We start from the raw sequence: 26054 nt of genomic DNA, 5'->3' as shown, positions 1-26054 counted from the left end.
AATTTCAAAGTTCACTTAGGTCACAATTAATCATCAAATATATGATGCAATACCAAACTTGAGAACCAGAAGATGTGGAGACATGGGACAACCACCATTCAACTCAGGACCACTTGACCTTTCAAATATCACAAGGTCAAGGTCATAGTGTAATGTGAAGGTCAAGTTGAAATTTCATCATGACCTGACATTGACCTCAAATTGAAGGTCTTGAATCACTGATTATCTTTATAGTTTATAGTAGGTTGATATCTGTTACCTTTAAAAATATATACACCATATACTATACTTTTAAGAATCATCCCGTTGTAACTTTTGAACAGACGGTCGGACATTTTTGGGTTCATTATACAAAATGTAGAACTCGTCAAGGGGAACATTTTATACGCTGTATGTATGCAGCAAAGTCTTATTGTTTTCCTAATATGAAAGCTTGAAATTGCAGCGTAATTTTTGTGTGCACTCGGTGACCTTTGACCTTGGTGCATATCAAAGGTCACCTGAATTAAAGATTATTGGTGAAGGTCTCAAGTCTCTACGACTTCCAGTTCTTGAAATTAAAAAAAATCTAAAATTGATCACAATTTTTCAAGGGGAATAACTCCTTAATAACAAAATGATTCTATGTGTTCATTAACATTGCCATCTGTTCCTGTACATGTTGCCGTTTTCAAATCGATTCTATCTCGTATACTTTTTGAGGAAAATGCAAAGGAAAGAAATTGTTTCAAGGGGATATAACTCTCATAGGGGACGATGAAATTCTTTTCAGCCTGAAATGGTAATACATCATGATGAGATTTACATTTTGTCCAATTAAGGCCATGATATCTTCAAAACCAACGAGGGGGGGGGCCATGTTGAAAAAAATCAATAACAGGAGATAACTCCTAAAGGGGATGATGAAATCCTTAACAGGGTTATTTGTTAATACATCTTGGTGAGGTCTGGCGATGTTCCATATTTGGTCTTAATAACTCTAACAGAAACAAGAGGCGAGCATGTCAAAAAAATGTTGGAAGAAAAAAAGAAAAAAAAAAAAAAAAAGAAAAAAGAAAAAAAACCATTAGAAAAACAATAAGGTCTTTCCTCACGAAGGGGAAAGACCTTAATTAGTTGCCACATCAACAAATGAGAACCACTGAACAACAGGTTACTGATTTAAGACAGGTGCAAACAAATGCAGCTGGTTTAAACATATTTCATAAAATCTAAAACATTTCTGCATGGATTAAATTCAATTTCTTTCAGCTTCTTTTTAAACAAACTACAAATCTGATTTCTTAAACCAAATCATGTGTCAAGAATTGTTCCAATAGACCACTTTCGAGTTACTCCATCACCAGAAAAAGATCGTCAATAATGCGAGCCTTTGTGACGTCATTTACCAGATAGAGGGGATCGCCTGTATCCCTGCACTATTAACGTTCATCAAGCATCTTAGTGATTGTCCTTGTGCAGGATAAACTAGAAATAATATTTGTTTTGTTAGTATTTAATTACAATTCCCAAATGACAGCAGTGCTCATTGTCAATTATGAGAATTTAATTTTGCCCTATACTTTGTGCAATATAGCATTATAGTTTCTCAATCAACTTGCTCAACATTGGAATGGAAGTGACGATGGCCCTAAAAAAACAAATGTACACTGATACCAGAGTTTTTGACGGAAATGCATTGAACTCGAAAGTGTCCTATTGATTCATTGGTTCTTTAGAAGTTTTTCTTGGTACAGCACTTGGAAACTCCAAAAACTTAATATTATCTAATGAACCATGAAGTTTTGAACAAGGTCAGATGAGCCTGCCAGTTGGACATGTACACCTTACAATCATTCCACTCACCAAATATGGTTTATATTATGCTTTAAGTTTATCAAATATGGATGTGACAGCATAACTTTAACTTTGGTCACTGATCTATGAAATGAGGTAATAGTCAAGTGAACCCTTTTGGGCAAATATGAGACGTTTCAAGGAATACATATACTAAATATAGTTATCCTATAACTCAATAAGTGAGAATTTCATTTGACAAAAAAATGTAAATGAATTCAAGGACAATGGACATATGACGGACAGAAACTTTGTAACATAAACTATCTGCATACATGGTATCAGAGACATATAATACAATTGTATTATATGTCTCTGATGGTATGAAGCACCCAGGTCTTTGCCCTTCTGAAATATAAAGCTTTTAACAAACAGTTGGCGCTGTGAACACAGCTGCTGGATCGTAATCCCTATCTCAAGTTCTGCAACTATTTTTGCTGGAGAAATTCAAAATGACAAAACTTAAGACATACATACTTAAATGAATTGCTAAGATATAACCCATTTTTTTTACAGTTCATATGTGGTCTGGATATATACAGTAGACATGAATGAGAATGATTGGAAACCATATTGTAGATCAAACAGTTATTCTGGTGACTTCCTGTTTGGTTGGCCATTACTTTAGGGAAAAATTGGTACAATAGATCACATTGATTTAAATGGCATTGGCTAAAGATCATGGAAATAAAACAACTATCAGTAACTAAAATTTATTTGTGGACGGTTTAAGAATTAAAAAATCACAGATCTTTAAAAATAAATAAAATATCTGTATAATATATACAACAATATCACAATAGAAATTTGAATAACTTAACAACAAGGAATGTTTCACATAACAGAAAGATGGCAAATATTTTCATGTGTACCTCTCTGAGATGACAAAAAACACACTTAAAGCTAACCTCTACATTTTACTAAAAATTTAGGTCAAAAAGTGACCTGCATGTTATTTTGTTAATTTAATGAATATATTTGGATTGACTTGCTTGTTTGGGTTGGTGGATATGGATATTATCTGAAGCACCCACACTAGTTACAAATAATAATTTAACTCAAAGAGCATATATGTACAGAATAATCATTCCCATTTGCTTCACATGTTTTTGTTTAAGGTGGTACCCAACACTTTCACTAAAATTAATTTTGCTCATTTAATTTCCATAAAATTTTGTCAAAGTATTTACTTTGACACTTTAACAAAACTATCAAAATTTAAAAAATTTTGAACCAACCGTTTTGTCAGAAAAATTACACTGGTAATATAGCAATTTGACAAACACCAATTTTAATCATTGAAAAGCTTAATATTTCTTTTACAACACAACGTAATTAAAACGTTAAGCTGACTTTACAGAGTTATCTCCCTGTAGTGTTAGGTACCAACTTAAAATGCTTCACATAACTACTGATAAAAAATTATATAAAATTGTCAAATAAGAGAATAATTCTAGTAATTTTGTCACAATTTTAATGAAATTTTGTCCTTACATTTTTAAAGTGAATAAACTGGAGAGCAAATAATCAATTGCAAATCAGATTAAATACCTAACATTGTTTGTACCCGAAGTATTCTTCTTCCCAGAGATACATCTAAACGCCAATAAGTTTGATTCATCCTTCTACAATTTCACCAATATATGCATGACTTACATTTTCTAATTAACTTACCATACCTATCTTATGATTGAAACATAATTTTCTATTTTCAATCTGCTTAAATTAGGATTATCTAATCTTCCCTTATATCATTATTGTCTCCCTTAAATCAGGTTTAAATTCCAAGCGCAAATTTTGCACAAGAAAAAATCTCATCACATATGAATAATCAAAATTCCAGGAAATGTCCTGTAAACATACAACCATCCTTCATACATTAAGCAAAATACCTTTGTTAGTTCAAAAAATGAAATTAGAAGAAACTGATAGTAACAATGTTCCTTTGGAATGGCAAATATGAATAATAATCAGACATATTGTAAACTTCGGAACAATCAGTAGGTGACAAGTTTAACCTGACATATTCCCACTGAAAAGATTGTATCTCATGCAAATATCTTTTTTTATAAAGATTAAATTTTATATGGTTGACACGAGTCTTGGAAAGTAGAAATAATGGCCAATGATATAGACCATAAGCAAGCAATCATTTAACAAAAATTATAAATAAAATACTGTATTTTCTTTGTTATTCAACAATAATATACAATACTCAGATCACAGATTTGTTAAAAAAAACACACTATAATGACCATAATATCAAAAAGGTTCTCTCATTTCTTAAAATGATGTTCCATTTAGCATTCAAAGAAATCTGGTAAACTTATGTTTACTCAAATATAGAAAATAAGGTCCATGATCAATATCTGTATCATCAGTTAGTAACGAGAAGATAACTTGTACAAAATACTTAAAAAAAGAATATTAACTAGACAAAGATAATGCCCTCAAGTATGCATGAAAACAGTCCAACAAACATAGTTTATGAAACCAGTGATGTTGAAGTACAACTTGAAATGGTTGTTTCTGTACAGTAGGGATAAAGTTATGATTTATTCTGTAATGTAACACAATCAATTGTTGTAGTTGTTGCTCATTTTAACTTCATAACAAGTTTGAAAAGTTAACAGGAAGTAAAAAATGTAAATGTTAATAAAAACAAAAATGTACATGGTAATTGCCACACCCATAGGTTAATGTGGGACTGAAAAATTCATCAAATGCATTTTTATTCCAACTGAGTAATGACAAAAAAGTAAACAATTAGCTTAGGTTCAAAATCCTGTCTTTTATAAGAAATACAAATCCCCACAAAAAACTTATGATTAAAATTGATTGTAAGTTATCTGAAATATGTATGACTTACATGTATTTTTACTCTTTTTAAGTTTTTTTGTGAAAAGAGCTGCTGCATAGTAAAAACAAGAATGTGTCCATAGTACACGGATGCCCCACTCGCACTATCATTTTCTATGTTCAGTGGACCATGAAATTGGGAACAAAACTTTAATTTGGAATCAAAATTAGAAAAATCATATCATAGGGAACATGTGTACTAAGTTTCAAGTTGATGTAACTTTAACTTCATCTAAAACTACCTTGACCAAAAACTTTAACCTGAACGTCACACTATCTTTTTCTTTGTTCAGTGGACCATGAAATTGGGGTCAATACTTTAATTTGACATTAAAATTAGAAAGATCATATCATAGGGAACATGTGTACTAAGTTTCAAATTTATTGGACTTCAACTTCATCAAAAACTACCTCGACCAAAAACTTTAACCTGAAGCGGGACGAACGAACGGACGAACAGATGAACAGACGAATGAACATAGGCACAGACCAGAAAACATAATGCCCCTCTACTATCGTAGGTGGGGCATAAAAAAACTCATGACAATATGCACATAGATATTTTAAGTAATTTGGCAAACTGGTGAAAGGCAAGAGAAGAAGAGCCCTGTACAAATGATCAGTGAAAGTGAGTATTAGTTGTAAAGCTTGTTCAACACTAATATCAGTATCATTGGAAAGTACAGTACATTTTATAAAATAACAAACAATATGCAAGAAGTCATAGTTATAAAAACATTTTCCTTCTTAATTTGAAAAAGAAAAAATCATGCAAGTACAGAAAATTAGGCAATTGAAATGTTAATTTACATATGTACTGTGTCAGATAGAATTGACATTATGCAAGTGCAAGTATACAGGAACATGAATAAGATTTTGATTGATTGATTTTTTAGATATTCATTTAAGTTGATATCAATCTGGCCAAGCTCATATCTTAAGAACTTATCCAGCTAAAATTGGAAAAACTTAAAAATCATTTTCCATTTTTTATGAAGAAAATGCTGAATTTCTTATTTTCAATTTAAGGCCACACCAATTTGATTCCTTGTTCGACGGACCCGCCCGCACCTATTTTTTTCAAAACAGATTTTTTTTATTTTTATTATATTCCCGCTTCCCGCATCCGGAAATGAAATCATGTCCATTTCCCGCATCGTTATTTTGTAAATATAATGTAAAGATCTCAACATTTGTTTTTTAAAATCACAGTCTAGCCTTTATATAACGATTTTAAACCTATCAGCACCCCACAACACTGTAAATATCTGCGAGAATATTTGTTTCAGAATGGAGCCAATTTATTCCAAGCGAGAGTGCTCCGATATAAATAGAAATACCAGTACAGGACAGAACGTTGGTTTCTTTCCCCTAACTTATATTCCCTATAAAAAAAATGTTCGTTGTTAAAATAAAGTACAAAGAACTTCTGAAGGATTTGCCTTCAACTGCAATTATAATGTATGGTGACGGTCATACCCGCTGCAGTTTTGTGCACCTGTCCTGGTTGATTCAGAGACCTGTCGTTCAGCAGTTATCGTTTGTTGATGTGGTTCATTGGTAAATTTTTCCCGTTTGGAAATATAATTTAGATCGTTGGTTTTCCTGTTCGAATTGTGTACAATACTAAGTTGTGGTCCCTTATAGCTTGCTGGTTGGATTTGATCAAAGCACTGTGTAAAAGGCCGTACTTTGACCTATTATATGTTATTATCAGGTTGGGACTAACCCTCCCTCAGACAAGGGCCTTGAAGGGGTCATTTTACCATGTTTACTGTTCAGTCTGTTGTAGAAAAGAAAATAGAAATACTAAGGATTTTTACAGTGCTACTATACAAAACCTTTGACAACTTAGGATTTTTTACTCAAAAAGAGGAGAAAAACATTATATTTTAAACAACTTTTCTGAAAGAGGGATGGGTCCACTTATTTTGAATAATATTAAACTGTTAAAGTAAATGTGTTAACATGGTTAAACTCCAGGAATATAACAAAATTCTTGGACATGTTTTGACCATTTAATACCAAATATTATAGTTCTTTGGGAAAATATAAGCCCTTTTGTACTTAAAGTGTTATTACAAAAAAAATATATTATGACTTTAATATTCTGACCCATCATAAAAGGGATATTCATAACATTAAGGGGTTGTTTTGAACCTGATTATAACTTGGATGGAGAATTGTCTCATTGTCAGTCACACATACATAGACCAGATTTAATTATTCAATTATTTCTTGTCGAACAGGGAAAAACACTTCATAAATTAAAGAAATGTCAAGGAACAAGCGATAAATCAAGTTTTAATATAGTCAAAACCTACTATTTTATGTTTACAAAAAAAAATTATAATCGCTCGCCTTTACTTTTTAAGCTTCGCCTCAAAAATTTGCAAATTAAATATTTTTTTATTAAAATTTTCAAATCGCTCGCTCGCCCCAATTATTTGAGTCCAAAAATCCGTAGAACAAGAAATTAAATTGGTGTGGCCTAAGAACAGACTGATTTCTTAAAAACACCATTTATTATTATTTTTATGGAATTTCATTATCATTATCATCTAAAATATGTAATTAAATCAGTATCTTCTTTCCCTGTCTCTGAACTGTAAACGTATTGATGTGTCACCATAAGAACTTGTATTGTTGATATGGTAATCTAGTCTGTTGTTTCTAGGTCTTTCATCAAAACTGAAAAATACAATGCAAACTTCAGAAAATGAACATCTTACAAACTATACATTGTTAAATCTTGGTTTTTTTAAAATACATTTGTATATTCTGAATAATTTCCTTTTTTATCAGAGGTGATCACAAAGCCAAGGTGATGTTGTTGTTGTTTTTTTTATTTCATTAGAATCTTAAATTTTCTATGATTTATACTTTATTTATTGTGATAATTCAAAGAAGATTCAGTTATTTCCCTTTGATATAATTTTCAGTTTTGAAATAGTAAAATCTTTTTTTTTTAACTTAAATAAAGCAACTAAAAAATTGAATGCACCAATTGATCTATACACATTAACAGCATTTAAATTATCTAAAAAAAATATGAAATAAATAATAAAGACAATTATTTGCAATAAGGATTCTAGATAACTATGTGACTATCTGTGCAAGTAAGATTTCTGAAAACATGATGAAGACAGATTTGAAACATGCAGTGAACAAATTTAACCACAAAACATTGAGAGTGCTCTCATGCAATCTCTACAGTTTTCTGTAGACCTTGAAAGACCAATACGGTAAGTATACAATAGTTATAAATTAAACTATGAAAGGGAGATAACAATTTTTATAAAAAAATAATTAAAGCGTGAAGAGTTCTATTCAATCTGCCTTAATTTTATAATCATTTCTTTTAGAGTAAAAACATTAAAATTTTTGGTCATTAACCTTTTTAAAACTGAATTATCAAAAAATTCATTGAATGATGAAGCCAGTTCAAATTATGTAAAAAAATATTTAAAAATCAAACTTAGATTAATCCAGATGAATAGCAAATATAAAATTCTAATTCTAAAATTATAAAATAGTTTTTTTTTTACCCAACTGCAAACAATTTTTTTTGAATTCTTTTATTTTTCCCCCTAAATTTAAAACTAAGGCATTAATTGGTTGATTCCATTTATAGTTCTACAGAGGGAGGGAGAAGTGCTTTGAGTGACAGTCTTACCGATTCTTATTTCATCACCTGTACCTGAAGTAAATATAATTAAAATGAGGAAAACAGAAAAAAGGAATTATCTTGATACAAACTCAGGACTTTGCCACTTACACCAAAAAATGGCAAAAATGTGTTGTGTTCCTATTGTGAGAGCAAATATCAAATAAATGTGACAATTATTTACTTTAATATATGTATCATGTCTTGTTTTGTGTGGATTTCACATACTATGATATTTATTCAACATACATAAAAGTGGGTATAGGTTGATAAGACAGCAATCCAATGACAAAAATAACAAAAAACACAACTTAAGGGTAACTTAGTTTTTAACCAAATAAAATTGTATTTACTATGTAACATTTACAACATGTCAAACTGTAAGGGACACTACACAATAAAAGTGTGTATAAAAATTCAACAGAAACAATCAATGATCTACCATTACCACAACATTCTAAAAATTAACCAGAACTTGGATATTTCATTCTTGAAAGAGACCTAATTGCCTTTAAAGCAGTTATTTCTTTATTTAAAAATATTAATTTGTTAAATGGTAAGAGAAAGTATTCAAGGAAGAAAAAACAAAATGCTTAGATCTGAATAACAGTAAGCGCAGCAAGCTCTTACAAAACTGTGTGAAGAAAATCACGGAAAATAACTTAGAAAATGTTTAAAGTGAAATTTTTCAAAGATTTTTCCATTTCAGATAAAGGAGATACCAAAAGTGTAAGTAAAAAAAAGTAAAAAAACAATATTGACAATAGAAAAAGACACGTAATTACGAAAAAACAATCAGACTGAAAAACATAGTTCCCATAAGTGGGGCGTAAGAAGGTTGTTAAATGTTTAACTGAACTCTGCTTGAAATATATACCAGAAAAGTCACTATACTTTTCAATGGCAACAACATTTCTGAAAGGAGCACCATAGCAAGGACTATTGAAACATGCAAGCTTTTATACCTCATGGAAAATAGAGAAATAAAAAAGGTTAAAAACACCTCTGTTTGATGTCACCATTACCAAAACATACACCATAGGAGGATGTGGTTTTTCTTGGAGGTGAGAAAAATTCCCATTTTGAAAGATAGAAAAAGTCATATGGCTACCAATGCCACAGACAAGCAAGTAGATATGTAGATGAAAACCTTCACCCTGTATTTACCTCTTGATAGCTATATCTTAATGATGAAGACCTGTGACTGTTCACATAATGTTTACTATAGAAAATATAATATATGTATAATGTTGAGCCCAAATTGTTGACAAACAGTTATGTTAAACACCACACACCATTCAGTTATACTTTTTATTTAGATAAGTTAATTTAAATAAATGTAATTAATATTGAATATTTGTTTGGTCAGCCTGTTTCCCAGTTCATAAATTGGTACATTAAATAATTAACATATATAGATTATATATATATATTCTTTTATGACAATGTATATAAAATCAGCTGACTCACATCATCTGTCCTGTCGATAGTTAGGAAAAGAACATTTAGGCCTATCCTTATCATTACTACATGTTCATATTAGAATAAACCATGCCTTTTTGATAGAGTTAGAAAATCAAATACTTCTTGGGCTTTTCAAAATCTATTAAATCAAGCTTTGCTACAAGTATAAGCACACATTTTCAATCATCAAATTTTAGTGCTGAAGTTGTTAATTATTTTTTTTTTTTTTTACTACTTTGACAACATCTTCATTAAGAGAAAATTGTAAACGTCTTGCGTTTAAAATATTAGCCCCTTATCCTTATTAAAACAAACCACTTTGTGTGAAAGTTTGTAATATGTATTTATACATACTCTGATGGTGGATCTGTATTAGCTCTTTCTCTGTCTCTGATGTTATATCTTCCTGGTTTAGGTACTATACTACTACTAGGCTTAGCACTTATCAGTCCTGTCATTTTGTAATAATCTAAAAATGTCCTTGCTAAATTTCTACCTAATTTCATATCTAAGAGAAAACGTTAAAGAAAATATGACCAAAACTATTAAACATCTTTTGAATGAGTTAAACCATTTCAGTTGATATTTTATAGTGTGTCTTTCTACATTATGATGTTACACTATTGTTTCATGTGAGTTTTAAAGTTGGTACCTATTAAACGTTTAAACCTGTTGCATTTTTTTTGCACTTGTCTTAACTAAGTCAGTTTAAATATCGATTAGACTGTTGGTTTTACAATAGTATTTTTGGGGCTCTTTATAGCTTGCTGTTGGTGTGAGCTAAGGCTCCGTGTTTAAGACGTACTTTGACCTCTAATGGTTTCCTTTTACAAGTTGTGACTTCGATGGAGAATTGTCTCATTGGCACTCTTACTTCTACTCCGTAAAACATTTTTGTATCTGTAAACATCAGTTGAAGTTTTTATTGTTTTTATATCTTTCTTCAATTTCCAACTGCGAAATTCAAGGGCCTGTAATTCTGTGGTCGTTTGATGCTGTATATCATATTTGTAAATTATTAATTGGGAAAAGTCTTTTGAAAAATCTAAATCCAGTATTAACGTTAGTAGTAGATTGTTTTACACTTGCTGAAAAGACTAATTAAAGGGAATTAACTATCATGAGGACTTGTTATGTGTTAAACATTACTAGAACACACCCGCGAAATCGCGGGCATTTACAGCTTGTGAACTGTTGTAGGATGATTTTTTGTAAAAGATATTATGTATGGAGAATTACATAAAAGGTATCTCCCTTTTTCCAAAGTCCGATATTTGTTTCCTCTCTGTTAAATTCAATTATATTAGTGTTTCTGGCCTACGACCACAATTCTTCTTCTTTGCAACAATGCTTCTTTTGGTAAAAGTCAAATCAAATTAAAAATTTGCACCGTTTCAAACATGAAATAAATGTAACTGCTTATATATATACCCTTATTAGTCTAAAAAATATGCTTCTATGACAATCCATCAATACTTTTTTTTGGAGAGCCTTATTAACATGTCAACTGTAGGATTTGAATCATGTATAAATGACTAATACCGATTTAGGCTAAATTGAGGGGTTGTCGATCGGAGGGGTCCTGATCCCGAAATCCCGGGCTTAAAACCATGAAATCCCGAGATACAGAATTTAAAGAAAATTAATATCCCGAAATCGAAAAATATATTTCCGGATCTCGTAATGATCAATCCCCAAATCCCGAGCTAAAAAACACCTTTATAATCCCGACGCCTCGAAAAAGGTCCTGCCTCCCTCTAATCTCTACCTTACTTTTATTTTTGCCAAATCACTATTTTCCCTTTTAACAATAAATTGTTATGCCCCAATTATGGGCATTATGTTTTCTAGTCTGTGCATCCGTGCGTTCGTTTTCGTTTGTTCGGTCGTCTGTCCGTCTGTCTCGTCTGTCTGTCCCACTTCATGTAAAAGTGTTTGGTCGAGGTAGTTTTAGATGATTGAAGTTGAGCATGTTTTATTTATTTTAATATATACGCAAGTGGTATGACCCCTTAAATAGTAAACACTGATTTCAAAGAAAACAGTAAACAGATGATCAGGGACTTTCAATACTAACATATCTAAATTCCCTGACAGAATACAGAGAGTCTCTCTATATATGTAAATATTAAAGTAGTATAATCGTAGTTAACATGTAGATAAACGCGAAAAATATTTGTCCTCTCTAAGGAAGTATTTTTGCGACCTAAACACCATGATATGGAGAACGCTCTACAATTGGTTGTGACTTGTGTCACATGTTTTACTTTTTTTTAATATAAATGCAACTGGTATGACACATTAAATAGTAAACATTTAAAAAAAAAAGTAGACAGAAAACAGAGAGTCTCTATATATTAAAGTGGTATATTCGTAGTTTACATGAAGGTAAACACGAAAAATAATTGTCCTCTCTAAGGAGGTATAATAGTTGTGGTTCTTGCGATCTAAACACCATGATATGGAGAATGCTCTGATTGGCTTATCTATTTTTCATTTTTGTTATCTATCATACGATTGGTTGTATTTGTACATGTTTCAAACAGGAAGTCTTATCTATGACTAAAAGTCAGTCTGATGACGGATTCATATCCGGACTCCTTTTTTGTCGTTTTTCTCCCAAAATAACTCAATCTGAATAATCATAAGAATAGATGACATATGCGACTATGCATGTTACCTATAGGACACAGAGGCATGATGATTGATTTATTGTGGAAGGAAGAGAAGCGACACCAAAAATGAGGTCTTCTCGTTTAATAGTATAGAAAATGATCTTTCACTTGTTGTCATTAGAATATAACTGTCAAGTTTACTGTTTCTTGAAAGAATTAACAATTTTTAAACGATATAGATATAATTTTATCATAAAAGGATACATCCTTCTTCTGTATATGGCATTGCAGTACTTGATGAACTAGTTTGGTAACTAAAGAACGATACTTCTAACGTGTAACAATGGGAATTGTCATCTAGACAGCCTCCTAAAGTTCTGAAGAAAATAACATCAACAATAAACCATAACAAATATATCAATTAGATAGAAATACTTTTGTTTATATAAGATCAAAGTTTTTAAATAATCTGAAATCTATCCAATAAATGTTTGTTAATTAATGAGCATATCCTTAATTTTTTTTTACTTTGAATGCAACTGTGGGATACTAATCTTTATTCATTTATTTGTTTGGGAGAAAGCAAATTTAAATACAGTATGAAATACAAATTATTAGTTACTTTGAGAGAATTAAATGATGAATTCACCAAATTAAGCACCCTAGAAATGATGAAACTACAAAAACAGGTTGGAATATAAAATGCAGAAGTAGATGAGGAATGATACAAACCTTCTACCTGTACCAGCCTTTACAGCATCCCTATTGAAGTTTGTATTATTAAGTGAGAAATCCTCAGCATTAGCACATAATAACTTAGGGAAGACTGATTGTCTCTCATAGCGTTCCATATCTTCATATGTGTTACCATACATAAATCCGTTCATCAGCGTAGAATGTGCATGGAGATCAATGTAAAAGTCAAGGACATTTTTCTGAAAATATTTTAACCATTAAATTATGTATATTCAGGACAATTCATCAAATATGACATACAAGAAAATTCAAAAAAAAAAAGGTCATGCTTATTAAATTGAGTTGATATTCATCCTTTAAAAAAAAGCAAAAGATTGAGATAACTTATGAAAATGCTTTTTGTGATATAGAAAAAGCAGTAATAGAACAAGACTACTAAAGAATATCTAAATAATCAAGTTTCTTCAGGAAAGAATGACAAAGCTTCAAAAATATCAAATGTATTTAGTTGGCAAGAGGTCATATTTGTTATTACTATTTTTTAATTCATTCAAATGCATGAAATTATTTCAATGTGACAGTCTTTAAATAGAAAACTAAAAATTGAGTATATAATTACATCACTACGATCTAATTCCATCAGATTATTTTTTGTAGCATACAAAGTAGGATGTGCCCATGGTGATGGCTCTAACCAATGTCTGTTTAGATCAAAACCCATCAACGAACATCTGCAATTATAGAAATTAGAGTTAGTAAATCAAATATGCCATCACATTAATGTGACACACAAGACATTTGAATAAAATATATAATTCTAAAGACACAATATCTAGGTTACTTTTTTTTTTTTTTTTTTATACAAATGTTGAGATTTTTCAATGGCATATTATACTTCTTCTTAACCTTGAAACCATGTCAATGATACATTCATGTATGATATAAAAAACAAGAATGTGTCCAAAGTACACGGATGACCCACTGGCACTATCATTTTCCATGTTCCAAGCACCGTGAAATTGGGGTCAAAAGTCTAATTTGGCTTTAAAATTAAAAAAAACATATCATAAGCATCAAGTGTACTAAGTTTCAAGTTGATTGGACTTCAGCTTCATCAAAAACTACCTTGACCAAAAACTTTAACCTGAAAATCCCACTTACATTTTATATGTTCAGTTGACTGTGGAATTGGGGTCAAAAGTCTAATTTGGCTTTAAAATTAGAAAGATCATATCATAAGCAACAAGTGTACTAAGTTTCAAGTTGATTGGACTTCGTCTTCATCAAAAACTACCTTGACCAAAAACTTTAACCTGCGGACGAACGAACGAACAGAGCCACAGACCAGAAAACATAATGCCCCTCTACTATCGTAGGTGGGGCATAAAAAAAGAACTAGATCTACTGCTTTAGTCCAACTAGAACAAATGATGTCCCGGCCAGTAATACTTTTAGTACATTGTATATTAAAGTTAGCAAATTTGCTTAAATCTACTTGAACATCAGATATGGATTAATATTGTGTTATCTTTAGATGGTGTTTTACAACTGTGTAAAGTTTAATTAAAAAATGTCCATCCACCCATTAATGGGGAGTGTTGTTAACTAAAACAAAATTTGTAAGGGTTCCGCGGAACCCAGTGTCTCGCCTACTTTTGCTGAAATTCACAGGCTTAACAAAATGAGGAAAAAAATCAATAAAAATATCCCTCTTGATACTATCTTTTGATTGTAAGAAGCTTCTGTCCAAGTTTAGTAAAAATCCAGGATAGTTTATGAATCTAATAAATGTTTAAAAACTTTAACTGCAGACTGTATGTAATGTTAACTGGAAGAAAACTTAGTCCATTTATAAGTAAAATCTATACACAGGTACAAAATATTATCAAAATTTCCTTCTAAATACTAGCTTATGATCTTAAACAAGCCTGTGTCTAAGTTTAGTACAAATTAAAAGTAGCAAAAGAAAGTATTTTTTTTTTTTTTAAATTTAACCACAGAGTGAACATGTTATTTCCTGGCAGAAAAGTCCATTTAAAAGTAAAATACGGAAAAAATGGATTTACTTTTTTACAAAATTTCCTTATGCATATTATCTTTTGATCATAAACTAGTTTGGTACAAACCCAGGATAGTTTAAGAAAGTTATCAAAATTTTAAAAACTTGAACCACAGAGTGAATGTAATGTTTCCCCACAGAAAAACTAAGTCCATTTATAAGTAAAATACGGAAAAAATGGAATTTTATTTTTACGAAATTAACATTTGGATACTATCTTATGATGATAAACAAGCTTCTGTCCACGTTTGGAAGTAATCCAGTATAGTTTGAGAAAGTTATTAAAATTTCAAAAACTTTAACCACAGAGTGAATATAATGTTTCCCTGCAGAAAAACTAAGTCCAATTTTAAGTAAAATACAGAAAAAATGGAATTTTATTTTTACAAAATTTACTGCTGGATACTATCTTATGATCATAAACAAGCTTACGTCCATGGTTGGAAGTAATCCAGTATAGTTTAAGAAAGTTATTAAAATTTCAAAAACTTTAACCACAGAGTGAATATTTGTGGACGCCGCCAACGACGAAGCCTACGACGGAATGTAGGATCGCTTAGTCTCGCTTTTTCGACAAAAGTCGAAGGCTCGACAACAAGGTCAATAAGACAGATTGATGGGTTAACAGGCGATTCCTATATACCTTTAAATATATAAAATAAACTTCTTTGGAGGGGGTATAAAAGTTAAAAGCTCGGTTTTGACTATGGAAAATAATGCCTCTTTACTTCCTATGTACGGTACCATAATAATAAGTTATCATATGCTATACTGAGTTGAAGCTAGATATTGATATTTATAATATAAAGTATTGGAAAATAAAATTAGGTTTAATTGAACCATTAGATTCCATATGGAACATTTATTCAATTTGTAAATACATTACAATGGCTTTGCGAACATACTGTTTCTTACCTATAGTTTCCTAAATAAACACCATCTGGATTTAACATTGGGACTATTTTAAATACTATGTGTTCCCTGAGTACTTTTGCTATAGGATGATTGCTGATTAAAAAGTCTATCACTCCTGAAAAAATAAAATGAACATTTTCCTTAATATTATTTATATACTGCTAATATTAGTTTACAAATGTGAATACATGTATATAATTCTTATATCATTTGCATATCTATAAATACTTGAATTCGATTGGTCCAATCAGAATTTTTCTCTTGGTTTACACTTCGATAAACCATATTTCCGAAACTACTTTCTTAATCTATTCATGCGTGATACGCATTCTTGAATAATAATAATTAAAAATATGCAATAAAGCTTTGAAAATGTATAAAAATAAAATTTAAATAAAATTCCAGGAAATTTCACATATGATTTGGCGAATTTACGTCATGGCAAAACATGACGTTATACGATTGAAAACTTTCAGACGGAAGATTATTTCGTTACTTGTACACTTCAAATTCGGATAGTATCTAATTAAAACGAAGTTTTTGAGGTAGGTGCTATCTCATTTTAGATTCTGTTGCATTTATCGGACATTTAAGTTTTTAGAAAGATAAGATGGCGGCGTACTCCTTAGTTACGACATGCCATTGTGTTTCTGATGATACATATAGAAGCCATCAAAGTAATAATGTAAATTAATAATTGCGAATGTTTTGCTGAAGAATTATAAGGATTAAACACATTTTTTCTATAGGTTATTGATGTGTAAACTGGGTCTCTAATTCACAAACTTGACATAAAAGTCCTTCGGATTTTTATTCAGTTTGTGAGTTAATCGCCCTGGTTTACACATCAATAACCTCTAGAAAAAATGTGTTTAATCCTATAATAGACACAACTATATAAAAACATAGACTAAAACAAAACCTTCATTGACAACATATAAAATGCAGGACAGACAAATCCTTGATTCTGCAGTATTTCTACTGCAACAAAAAAAACTTTAAACATATCACATAAACTTTATTATACCATTAGCTAAAGTCTTGTGTTAAGTAATAAGGATAATATTTTTCATGTTTCAATGACTTATCTCTCACAAGTCTCATCCATAAAAACTATATCAAAATATAGTTTAGTAATGTTTATCCTTGCTATTGTTTTAACTGAACCAACAATACAGAATATGATAGTTTGTTAAATGTACATACCCTGACATACATAAGAAGCAGGCGTTTCTCCAGGGTGAACTCTGGCCGTTAAATACACAACTCTCTTTGTTTCTTCAGGATCTAAATTATCTGGATTTGTGATTGTGATCATATCTAATCTTCTCTGTTGCTGTAATACAAAATGATTAATCATCTTGTATTTAAAATCCCAAACCTTTGTGCTCTTTTTTCTATAAATTTGACTCTTTGGGAAACCTCAGAATTTCATATATGTGCATCTGACACTCATGAATATACTGTAATTGACCCCTGTTTACTTTTACTACTCAGTTAACGGATATTGTTGCTCCATTTTTTAGAAGTACCAGTAATAAATCTATTGACTGTCAACGTACGAGCCGAAAATTTGTATGTAAAACTACTGATAAGCCATGGTTCAATTGTGAGTGTAGAAGTCTTCGTCGTGTTTATTTAAGTGCGTTAAATATATTTAATAAGAACAAAATAGCAGAAAATCATCAGAGACTTATCTCTACGAAGAGACAATACAAAGTGTTCGAAAATAAGTTAAAACGGCAGTATAAACATCAAGAAGGTGACATGCTTGAGCATCTACATAAAAGCGACCCTAAAAAGTTTTATAGAATGTTCCAAAAGAAGCGCGCTAAGAATACAGAAGTGCCCCTTTCGTCATTTTTTGAACATTTTAAAGAGTTATCATCAAGTAACACTCCAATAGTCAATGACACTACATACGAAGAACTTGACCGTGTTATCACGCAGGACGAAATTTTGAAATGTATTTCCAAATTGAAACGTGGGAAAAGTCATGGAATTGACGGAATTCTGAACGAAATGTTAATTGAATATAAGGATGTGCTGATTCCGTTCTTAGAGGAAATGTTCAACAGGGTATTGTCTTCTGGTTACTTTCCGACAACATGGACAGTTGCGATACTTGTTCCAGTTTTTAAAAAAGGCGATCCGTCTGATCCTGTAAACTATCGCGGCATAAGTTTGGTTAGTAATTTGGCCAAATTGTTCACGTCCATTATGAATATGAGATTATTACTTTGGTCCGATACCTATGACATTACAACTGATGCACAGTTTGGATTTCGTCCGGGCAGCAGTACAGTTGATGCAATGTTTAGTTTAGTAACTGTCATTCAAAAAACACTCTCCAGTAAGAATCGTTTGTATTGCTGTTTTGTAGACTACAAACAGGCGTTTGATACAATATGTAGACTGAATTTATGGTTGAAATTGTCAAAAATTGGTATAACAGGGAAACTTTTATCATTACTAAAATCAATGTATTCAAATGTAAAATCATGTGTACGAATTGATGGTTTTTATTCAGAGCAGTTCACGAGTACAGTTGGCTTAATGCAAGGGGAAGTACTCTCTCCAATCCTTTTTTCATTGTACGTGAACGATTTTGAAATGGAATTTTTAAATAACGGTAATGTACCGTATGAAGTACAAGAATTGTCTCTATTTTTGCTTATGTATGCCGATGATATGATACTATTTTCTGATTCTGTAAAAGGTTTACAAGATATGTTGGACACACTTTTATTGTACACTCAAAAATGGGGTTTAACTGTGAACAATGGTAAAACAAAAATTATGGTATTTAGAAATGGTGGTAATGTGAGGGTTGAAGAAAAGTGGTATTTTGATGGTAGTGTTATTGACATTGTTGATGAATTTTGTTATTTAGGTATTCTGTTGAATTATAACGGAAAATTTTTGAAAACTCAAAAACAATTAGCTGAGCAAGGCAGGAAAGCTGTATTTGCCTTGAAATCAAAAGTGTCATCCTTATATTTGAATGTTTTCACGTACCTTAATTTGTTTGATACATATATAAGTAGTATTTTATGCTATGGCAGTGAGATATGGGGCTTTCATAAAGCTCCGAATATTGAAAAAGTTCAGTTAGATTTTTGCAAAAATATTTTAGGTGTCAAACAATGTACAACGAATGTAATGGTGTATTATGAACTTGGTAGATATCCTTTGATATATTATAGATTGTATAATATTATAAGATACTGGTTTAAACTTTTATCAACTAATAATTGTATTCTTGAAAATTGTTACAAAGAGCAGGTACGGAATCAATGTAATAACAGAAATAGTTGGATTTATCAACTGAAGTATTTATTGTTTAATTTGGGTCTGAATGACTTCTGGTATAACCAAGATAATTTAGTTGTAAATGACACTCTTAAGTATTTTGTCAAAACTAGAATATTTGATCAAGCTTATCAATATTTGAATCAATTGTTGGATGGCTCGCCAAAGTGTTTTTTATATAAATACTGTGTAAATAATGTTCGTTTACAATTTTACCTTACTAAACATGTGAATTTTAGAGTGTATCTAACTAGAATAAGATTGTCTTCACATAACTTATTTGTTGAAACAGGACGATATCACGGGGTTAATAGATCAGAAAGAAAATGCACTCTCTGTACTTTAAATACGATAGAAGACGAGTTTCATTTTATTTTACAGTGTGATTGTTATAATGAAATTAGGAGGCAGTATATTAAGCCATATTATTATAAGCGTCCATCTTCATTTAAACTTATACAGTTGTTGGGCACAGAAAATGTAAAAGACATATGTAACCTTTGTAAATATCTTTTCCATGCATTTAAACGTAGAACAGACATGTTATAAGTTACCAATACTAAATATAGATTATTACTCTTCTCGGATGTATTCATTTATCAGTTATGTATGTTTTGTGTATTTATTTATGATATATTGTATTTGCATATATATTATATTTGTACTGATGAGCATCATTTGCTCAAAGTAATAAAATAATTGAATTGAATTGAACATTGGCAAGTTTGAAATAGTTCTGGCAGCATGATTTATCAAAGTGTAAACCAAGGAAAGAAGGAGCACCCATAGTCAAGTATTTTACATAAGGATGATCATACTATATTTTTAAAATTTTAATGACATATTCCTTTCATGAATGCTTTCTATTTTAACTTTTATTTAAGAATTGAATAATTCTTTTTGTAAATTCATTGGTGTGTAAAAGCGTTGACCAAAGCTTATTTTGCTTCTGTGCATCATTCTTAAAATGTACATATGTCAAGGCTTTCACATCCCTATGAAATTACTAAAAGAAGCTTTCAATACTTAAAATTACATTTTTTCTCTATGATCATGAAAACACAATTACTATCAAGTTTTTCTTTTATTTACCTGTGCACTTTATTCTGGAAATGTGTCATCATGTATGTTACAATGAAGAATGACACAACACTACTTTTAGTCAATCAAAATAACGTATTATAATGAAACATACATCTTATGTAATTATTCCTTGATGTTAGTGTTATGAGGACTTGAAAATTTGGTGAATCTTTTGATTTGGTTCATCAGAAAAGAAGGTATTTTTTTGCTTGAGGCCTTCATTCATTTTACATGCATAAGCAAAGTATATCTGTTCATGTGAATAACCAGGTGCTCAGCAGAGTGCAGCTTTATAGGACTGCAATGGTCAAACAATATTCAAGCTTGATACTGTCTGAATTTGGATTTTCATCGAATTTTTGACATAATAAAGGTTTTTGTCACAAAATAAATGTGGTCAAAGATCTAACAAATCTATTGCACAATACTGTGCAATTGAAGATTTCTTCTTGAAACATTTCAAAATTCAAAATTTGAAAAATTTTGAAAAAAAGGAATCTCTTAAAAAAATTGATTTCGTGCACTCTTATCCTTATCCATACAAACAATGAAAATTATACAAACCACTGTTAGGCATAATAATTCTCTAGAGAAAAAATCCATATTCTTTTTTTCTAAATTGTCCAGATAATTTTGTAGTCGAGTATAAGAGTATGGATAGCAATAGGCAAACTGGTAAATATCATCTTCTTTGTCAAAACAAAATGAAAATGACATGACATAATTCTTTCTGTGGTCTGGACATCTGTAGTAATAGACATGCTTGGCAGGTATCCTCACCCTGAAAATAGACAACATATACATGTACAGCAAATCATTTGTAGTGTGCAGATTTTTTTCTTTTTCATATAATTTCTACCAACGCAAATAAAATAATCAAGAGAGAAACATATTAACATGTCTCTCGGCAGTACTCTACTGAGAGTGGTTCCTTCTCAATTAAAGTTTCAACAGTTAAAGATGAATCAACTCTTTTGAAGTTTGCAATATGGAGGGTTGTTTATAAAGTTTGAGTGACACATGATGCATTTTTCATTAAATGTCTCATTTCAAATTAAAAAAAAATCTTGTATAGAGATGATGTTTTTCTCATTCATTTTTCATATTGATGGACCAAGAAGAAGCTAATTTTTTACTAAAATATTAGTGTTCTAGCTACAAAGTTTGAACAAGGAGCAGCCCCTGCCTTTTTTATTGATGCAAGTGCCCTTTTAAGTGAGGTCTGTGCCATTTTAGTGATATTTCTTGGTCACCCTGTTGTTTTTATTACATATTTGCTCTTTTCAGCATTTTTCTTCCTTTGAAATAACGACAAATTCTCCATTCTTCCATGAACAGGAAGTTCAGCTAGCTGTGTAAATTGTCAAATTAAGTGACCCATTAAATGCATTGCTTCACTTGCCAGCTTTGGTGTCAAACACACTATTACCTTATCTCTAGGTCATAATTAATTTGTGTATTCTATAAAATGTTTGACAAAAAAATTGAGTTACTTCCCCTTTTTTATCACTTTTCCCAATGTACTCCTTTTAATTTATGTTCTTTTTTGTAAAATGATTAAATTTACATCAAATTTAAAACAAATGACTTTTTTTTAAAACCCTTTACAAACTGCTTGTGGTTAATATAGTGTATAAATATTCTCAGTTGATTCGTCTGTTCTTCCAAATTATGATAACTTTAGTGTTGTATTTACATAGTAGTCATTACTTTTTCTATGTTTTTATCTGAACTCACCATTTTGGTCTACTGGTAGACTTGACTAGAGGTGACATACCTTCTCTGTATAAAGATTTTGTTTTGCTGAAGTTAACAATATTAAATATTGCTCTCTGAAAATAAAAAAAACTTTTTTTAATTGGAATTGGGTTATCTCCCTTATCACAATTTTTATTTAATATTAGCTCTAATTCATCCTTTTTATTAAATTTTTGTTATGAAACTTTCATTTGAATTGACTCATTGATTCATGCTTTCTCTTCCTCAAAAATAAAATTTCATATTTACAAAAAATAATGATGTATATATGAAATATGTATCCAATGAATATCAATTATACACTAAATCCAATAACAAGACCATTAGTGGAGCATTAATGTCCCCTTTGTATCTTTTAACTCATTTTTTAAGTGTGTGTCAAACTGAAAAAGCATATTCATGATAAATGCATACAAAAGTCTTAAAGGGTTTAAAGTTTACCTGGTCTGCTTTGACATTCTCCACTGTGAAATTAAACCAGACTCTAAACCTTGGGTTACAAGTATCTGGTCTAATAAACAAATCATACTCATACTCAGTGATGTAATCTACTCTTCCTAAGTTACCTGCAAATTTAAAAGCAAGTTGAACTGTGAGTTAATTTTGTTTCCCTGCAAGGTTTTTTTATTTGGAAAACTAAATTTGATGAGCCATGAATATGAAAATGCACAACTCAGTATAACATGCCAAATTAAAGCTTGATACCAAATGTCCGAGAGGTGCACCTAAAATACGGCTTGAAAAAAAAAGTTATCAGAAAAGGTAATAAACATCCCCATGACAGATTGAGGTATTTTCATAGATTGAAGGTATGTGTTGTCATGATGTAGTGGCAGTTTTTGCATCTTTCCCACAAATACTTGCAGGAAAGGAACACTATTCAATATCTAGCAACTGTTAATTTCAGTAAAAAGGTGAAAAATTCAATTATGTGCAGCTCAAATTAAAATTATAATCAAAAACATATGAACAGTGGGGAGTATCTAAAAATAAATGACAGTTTATGTATATGCATGCTTCTAGTAAATTAACATATTTAAACTTGAAAAGCACAGCTGTTGAACATTGGTCAGCATTTAACCATTAACATTGTCATTGGCCATTAATATTACAGCTCATATATACATGTAGTGAAAGCATCAGATCACCAGTGAAGGTGATACAAAGCTGAAAAAAAAATTCTGTATATTTAATTGTTATCTAAACAACAGCCCAACATTGTTAGATCTGTAACTTTACAGAATCAAGTTTTTGTTCTTCTCTGGCTGGGATTTGAATATATATAATATACATTGTATATTGTTAAATGTATGCACTACTTAAACAAATTCAAGACATTATCTAACATTAATTATTCAGCAAACCACAAAACACCCTCTTCAGATCTGAACAGCAATCTTACCACATTCAAAACAGGCATCAAATATCATATGCCCTTTCTTTGGCCGACCATTATAACCAGGTGGGACAACGGCAAACTTGTTAACATTTCCAACTACTGGTTCTTCTGTACTGTCAGATTCACTTCCTGCAACAAAAAAGTTCTGATTGAAATAATCATCCCCTGTACTAAAAAAATTATTCATATCCGAGTTTAAAACTAAAATAACATATTGTTTTTTCTGTTTATGATTTCTTTTTATCTCCTTTAGTTTTTGACCAAAACACAAAAAGGTTAAAAAAAAATGTCATTAAGGGCAAACACTGCAATTCACAATATTTCATCAAATAAGTAGATCTTGAATTGCTGATCAAATTTGCTTTAAAAAGTATATCTTTCTTTCATAGTTTGCACGATAATGTAGAAATACATTATATGCCGAAAACTGGTAAGTATGCTTATTAAAGTTCACCATCTCCATTATCGAGGTTGACTGACGATTATGGCCATTTTGACTTATTTACATGTATGAATCCAGTCTTTCTGATCATCATCTAAAGTGTCTATTCTACTCTTCAAAAATAAGCAAAATCACTAAAACTTGGTAAAAATCATCATAAAAGAATAATAACTCCAAAATGACAATTTCTGCATTTCGATTACATGTAAATGATGCATCTTGTCTTGCTTTTAATTTTGGCTTTTCTAATGTCTCCATCTATCTTTGATAGTCATTAAGATATCAGACAAAAAAATTAAGATGGTAATGAATAATAAAACATCTTATCACTATTTAGTATAATCTGGAAAACAGTAATTCAGACTTCTTCCTGTAAAGTCAACATTTTAAAATTTTAAGATTATGATCCACTTTTTGGAAACACAAATTATTCATAAAAAAATGCTTTCTTAGAAGTCTTTACTAAACATTTAACATGACTCTTTAAAAGTTTTTGTGCACAATACATAGTCAAAAACAGATCCTACAATAGTCATGATAGTTGATAACATCAATGATTGTTAACAATTAGGTCCAGGTCAGATAAATCCTGATAACATTCTTTATATAGCACAATTAATTATTTTATGAGGAAAAATTATTATTTACAACTTGCTTTTGAACTAGTGTTCCGTTGTGTTGTTTTTCTTGTTGTAGTGATTGATTGATAGATTGGTGTTCTACCACTTAACAATATTGTACTGTTTCGTGGCGGCCAGTTTTTATTGTTGAAGGAAGCCAAATTGTCTGGAGAGAACCACCAACCTTTGGTAGGAAATTGACAATTCCAAACCATTGAGGTTGGTGTCGAGTGCTCCTGTCCTGAATTGATTCAAACTCACAACCTCAGAGTTGACAGGCTAGTGATACAATAGTTTGACTACTTATACCTCTCTGAGACAAGTCACCCTTGTTCTAGTGTCTGTTGAAATTAGTGCAACTGAATGTAATGTATTTAGTCTGTGTACTACTTGGCAAAACATTATAATTGTTGGCCATTGGAGATTGTTTAACGTCTTTAACATACAATATGTAGATGTTACTATCATGGGATATTTTGTGAATGAACAACTAGTTTTGGAGGAAATGGTGTATATATTCTATTGGCCTGTAGCAGTTCAGACATGGCCACTTTGCCCTAGATTTAAATTTTACAAACCAAATACTGATTTCCAAATCACTAATTTTTATAAAATAAAAAGACTTGTTTCTATGCTAGCTTCTTCATTTTAAAGTCACTTTGGACTTATGCAAAAACAGTGATTTAATTTCTCAAACTCAGTCAGCCACCCTATTAAATACAGCTAAAACCCTCCCCCTTTTCAACAATTTAACGGATTTATCTTATATCTGCAAGTTTTATTAAACGGTAATATGCAATGTCATGTGCAAACATGTCACTATCGCTTTATTGAATTGAAAATTGAAACATAGTATAAAAACTAAAAGTTTCAAATGAGTTAAAACTGCTTCTAAGCAACTGTAAACAAACCAGAATCGCACTTCTTGTCGGCCATACTTATTACCCACAGTTCACAGGTGCGCTACAGCGTGACGAGGTCAAAAGTCATTCGTCGTCATAAAAATTTTTTTGGCAATGCATGTTCCTCGAGAAATTGTGAGTGGATTTTGGTTTGTAAAAAGAATTCATCGACTAATCTTACAATTCACGAAGCAAAATGACGGAAAAGCTTCCCTAATAACCTTTTAATTAATATTTTGTAAACCTTCCCGCCACACATGTGTCTACAGTGGAGAATGTTTGCTCATTATCAATAATCTTACGCAAGTCAAAATAATCCATGAATCTCAGTAGTTTCACTTCTTTCCTCAATTATAAAAATCAATAGAATTGTTGAAATAGTTAATGTTAATTAATCCTACGGCTACACTTAAAGACTTATTGAATA

The 26054-nt window shown here is 30.8% G+C and overlaps 2 protein-coding genes across 11 annotated transcripts in view; one reads left to right on the top strand and one right to left on the bottom strand.

The window, feature by feature from the left end:
- Positions 1-2533: 2533 nt before the first annotated feature.
- LOC134692901 (cytosolic carboxypeptidase 6-like) lies at positions 2534-25970 on the bottom strand. Of its 5 annotated transcripts, XM_063553543.1 has the most exons (14): positions 25637-25783; positions 23667-23792; positions 22706-22830; positions 22244-22338; positions 21071-21287; positions 17318-17447; positions 16112-16226; positions 13757-13868; positions 13174-13376; positions 12706-12818; positions 10181-10334; positions 9530-9584; positions 8372-8395; positions 7188-7386 (listed from the first exon to the last, which is right to left on the bottom strand). In XM_063553543.1, exons 1-13 carry the CDS (start codon positions 25659-25661, stop codon positions 8378-8380), a joined length of 1488 nt encoding a protein of 495 aa, XP_063409613.1. In that variant the 5' UTR covers positions 25662-25783; the 3' UTR covers positions 7188-7386; positions 8372-8377. The 5 variants fall into 5 exon arrangements, with proteins under 5 accessions (XP_063409636.1, XP_063409604.1, XP_063409613.1 ...); XM_063553566.1 differs by lacking the exons at positions 8372-8395; positions 9530-9584; positions 25637-25783 and adding exons at positions 2534-5724; positions 25849-25970 and having other exon boundaries at positions 7192-7386; XM_063553534.1 differs by lacking the exons at positions 8372-8395; positions 9530-9584 and adding an exon at positions 2534-5724 and having other exon boundaries at positions 7192-7386.
- The window catches only part of LOC134692933 (ELAV-like protein 1), a 34304-nt gene continuing 33932 nt past the window's right edge, over positions 25683-26054 (top strand). For 5 of the 6 annotated variants that reach the window (XM_063553629.1, XM_063553619.1, XM_063553600.1 and 2 more), the window contains exon 1: positions 25683-25762. In XM_063553629.1, the coding sequence (XP_063409699.1) occupies positions 25742-25762 (21 nt within the window). In that variant the 5' untranslated portion in view covers positions 25683-25741. The remainder of the gene's footprint in view (positions 25763-26054) is intronic. The other variant, XM_063553609.1, reaches the window with a different exon arrangement.

Source organism: Mytilus trossulus, chromosome 1, assembly GCF_036588685.1.
Source record: "Mytilus trossulus isolate FHL-02 chromosome 1, PNRI_Mtr1.1.1.hap1, whole genome shotgun sequence".
In the NCBI taxonomy this organism is placed as follows: domain Eukaryota; kingdom Metazoa; phylum Mollusca; class Bivalvia; order Mytilida; family Mytilidae; genus Mytilus; species Mytilus trossulus.
This window is presented reverse-complemented; position numbering and strand designations above follow the sequence as displayed.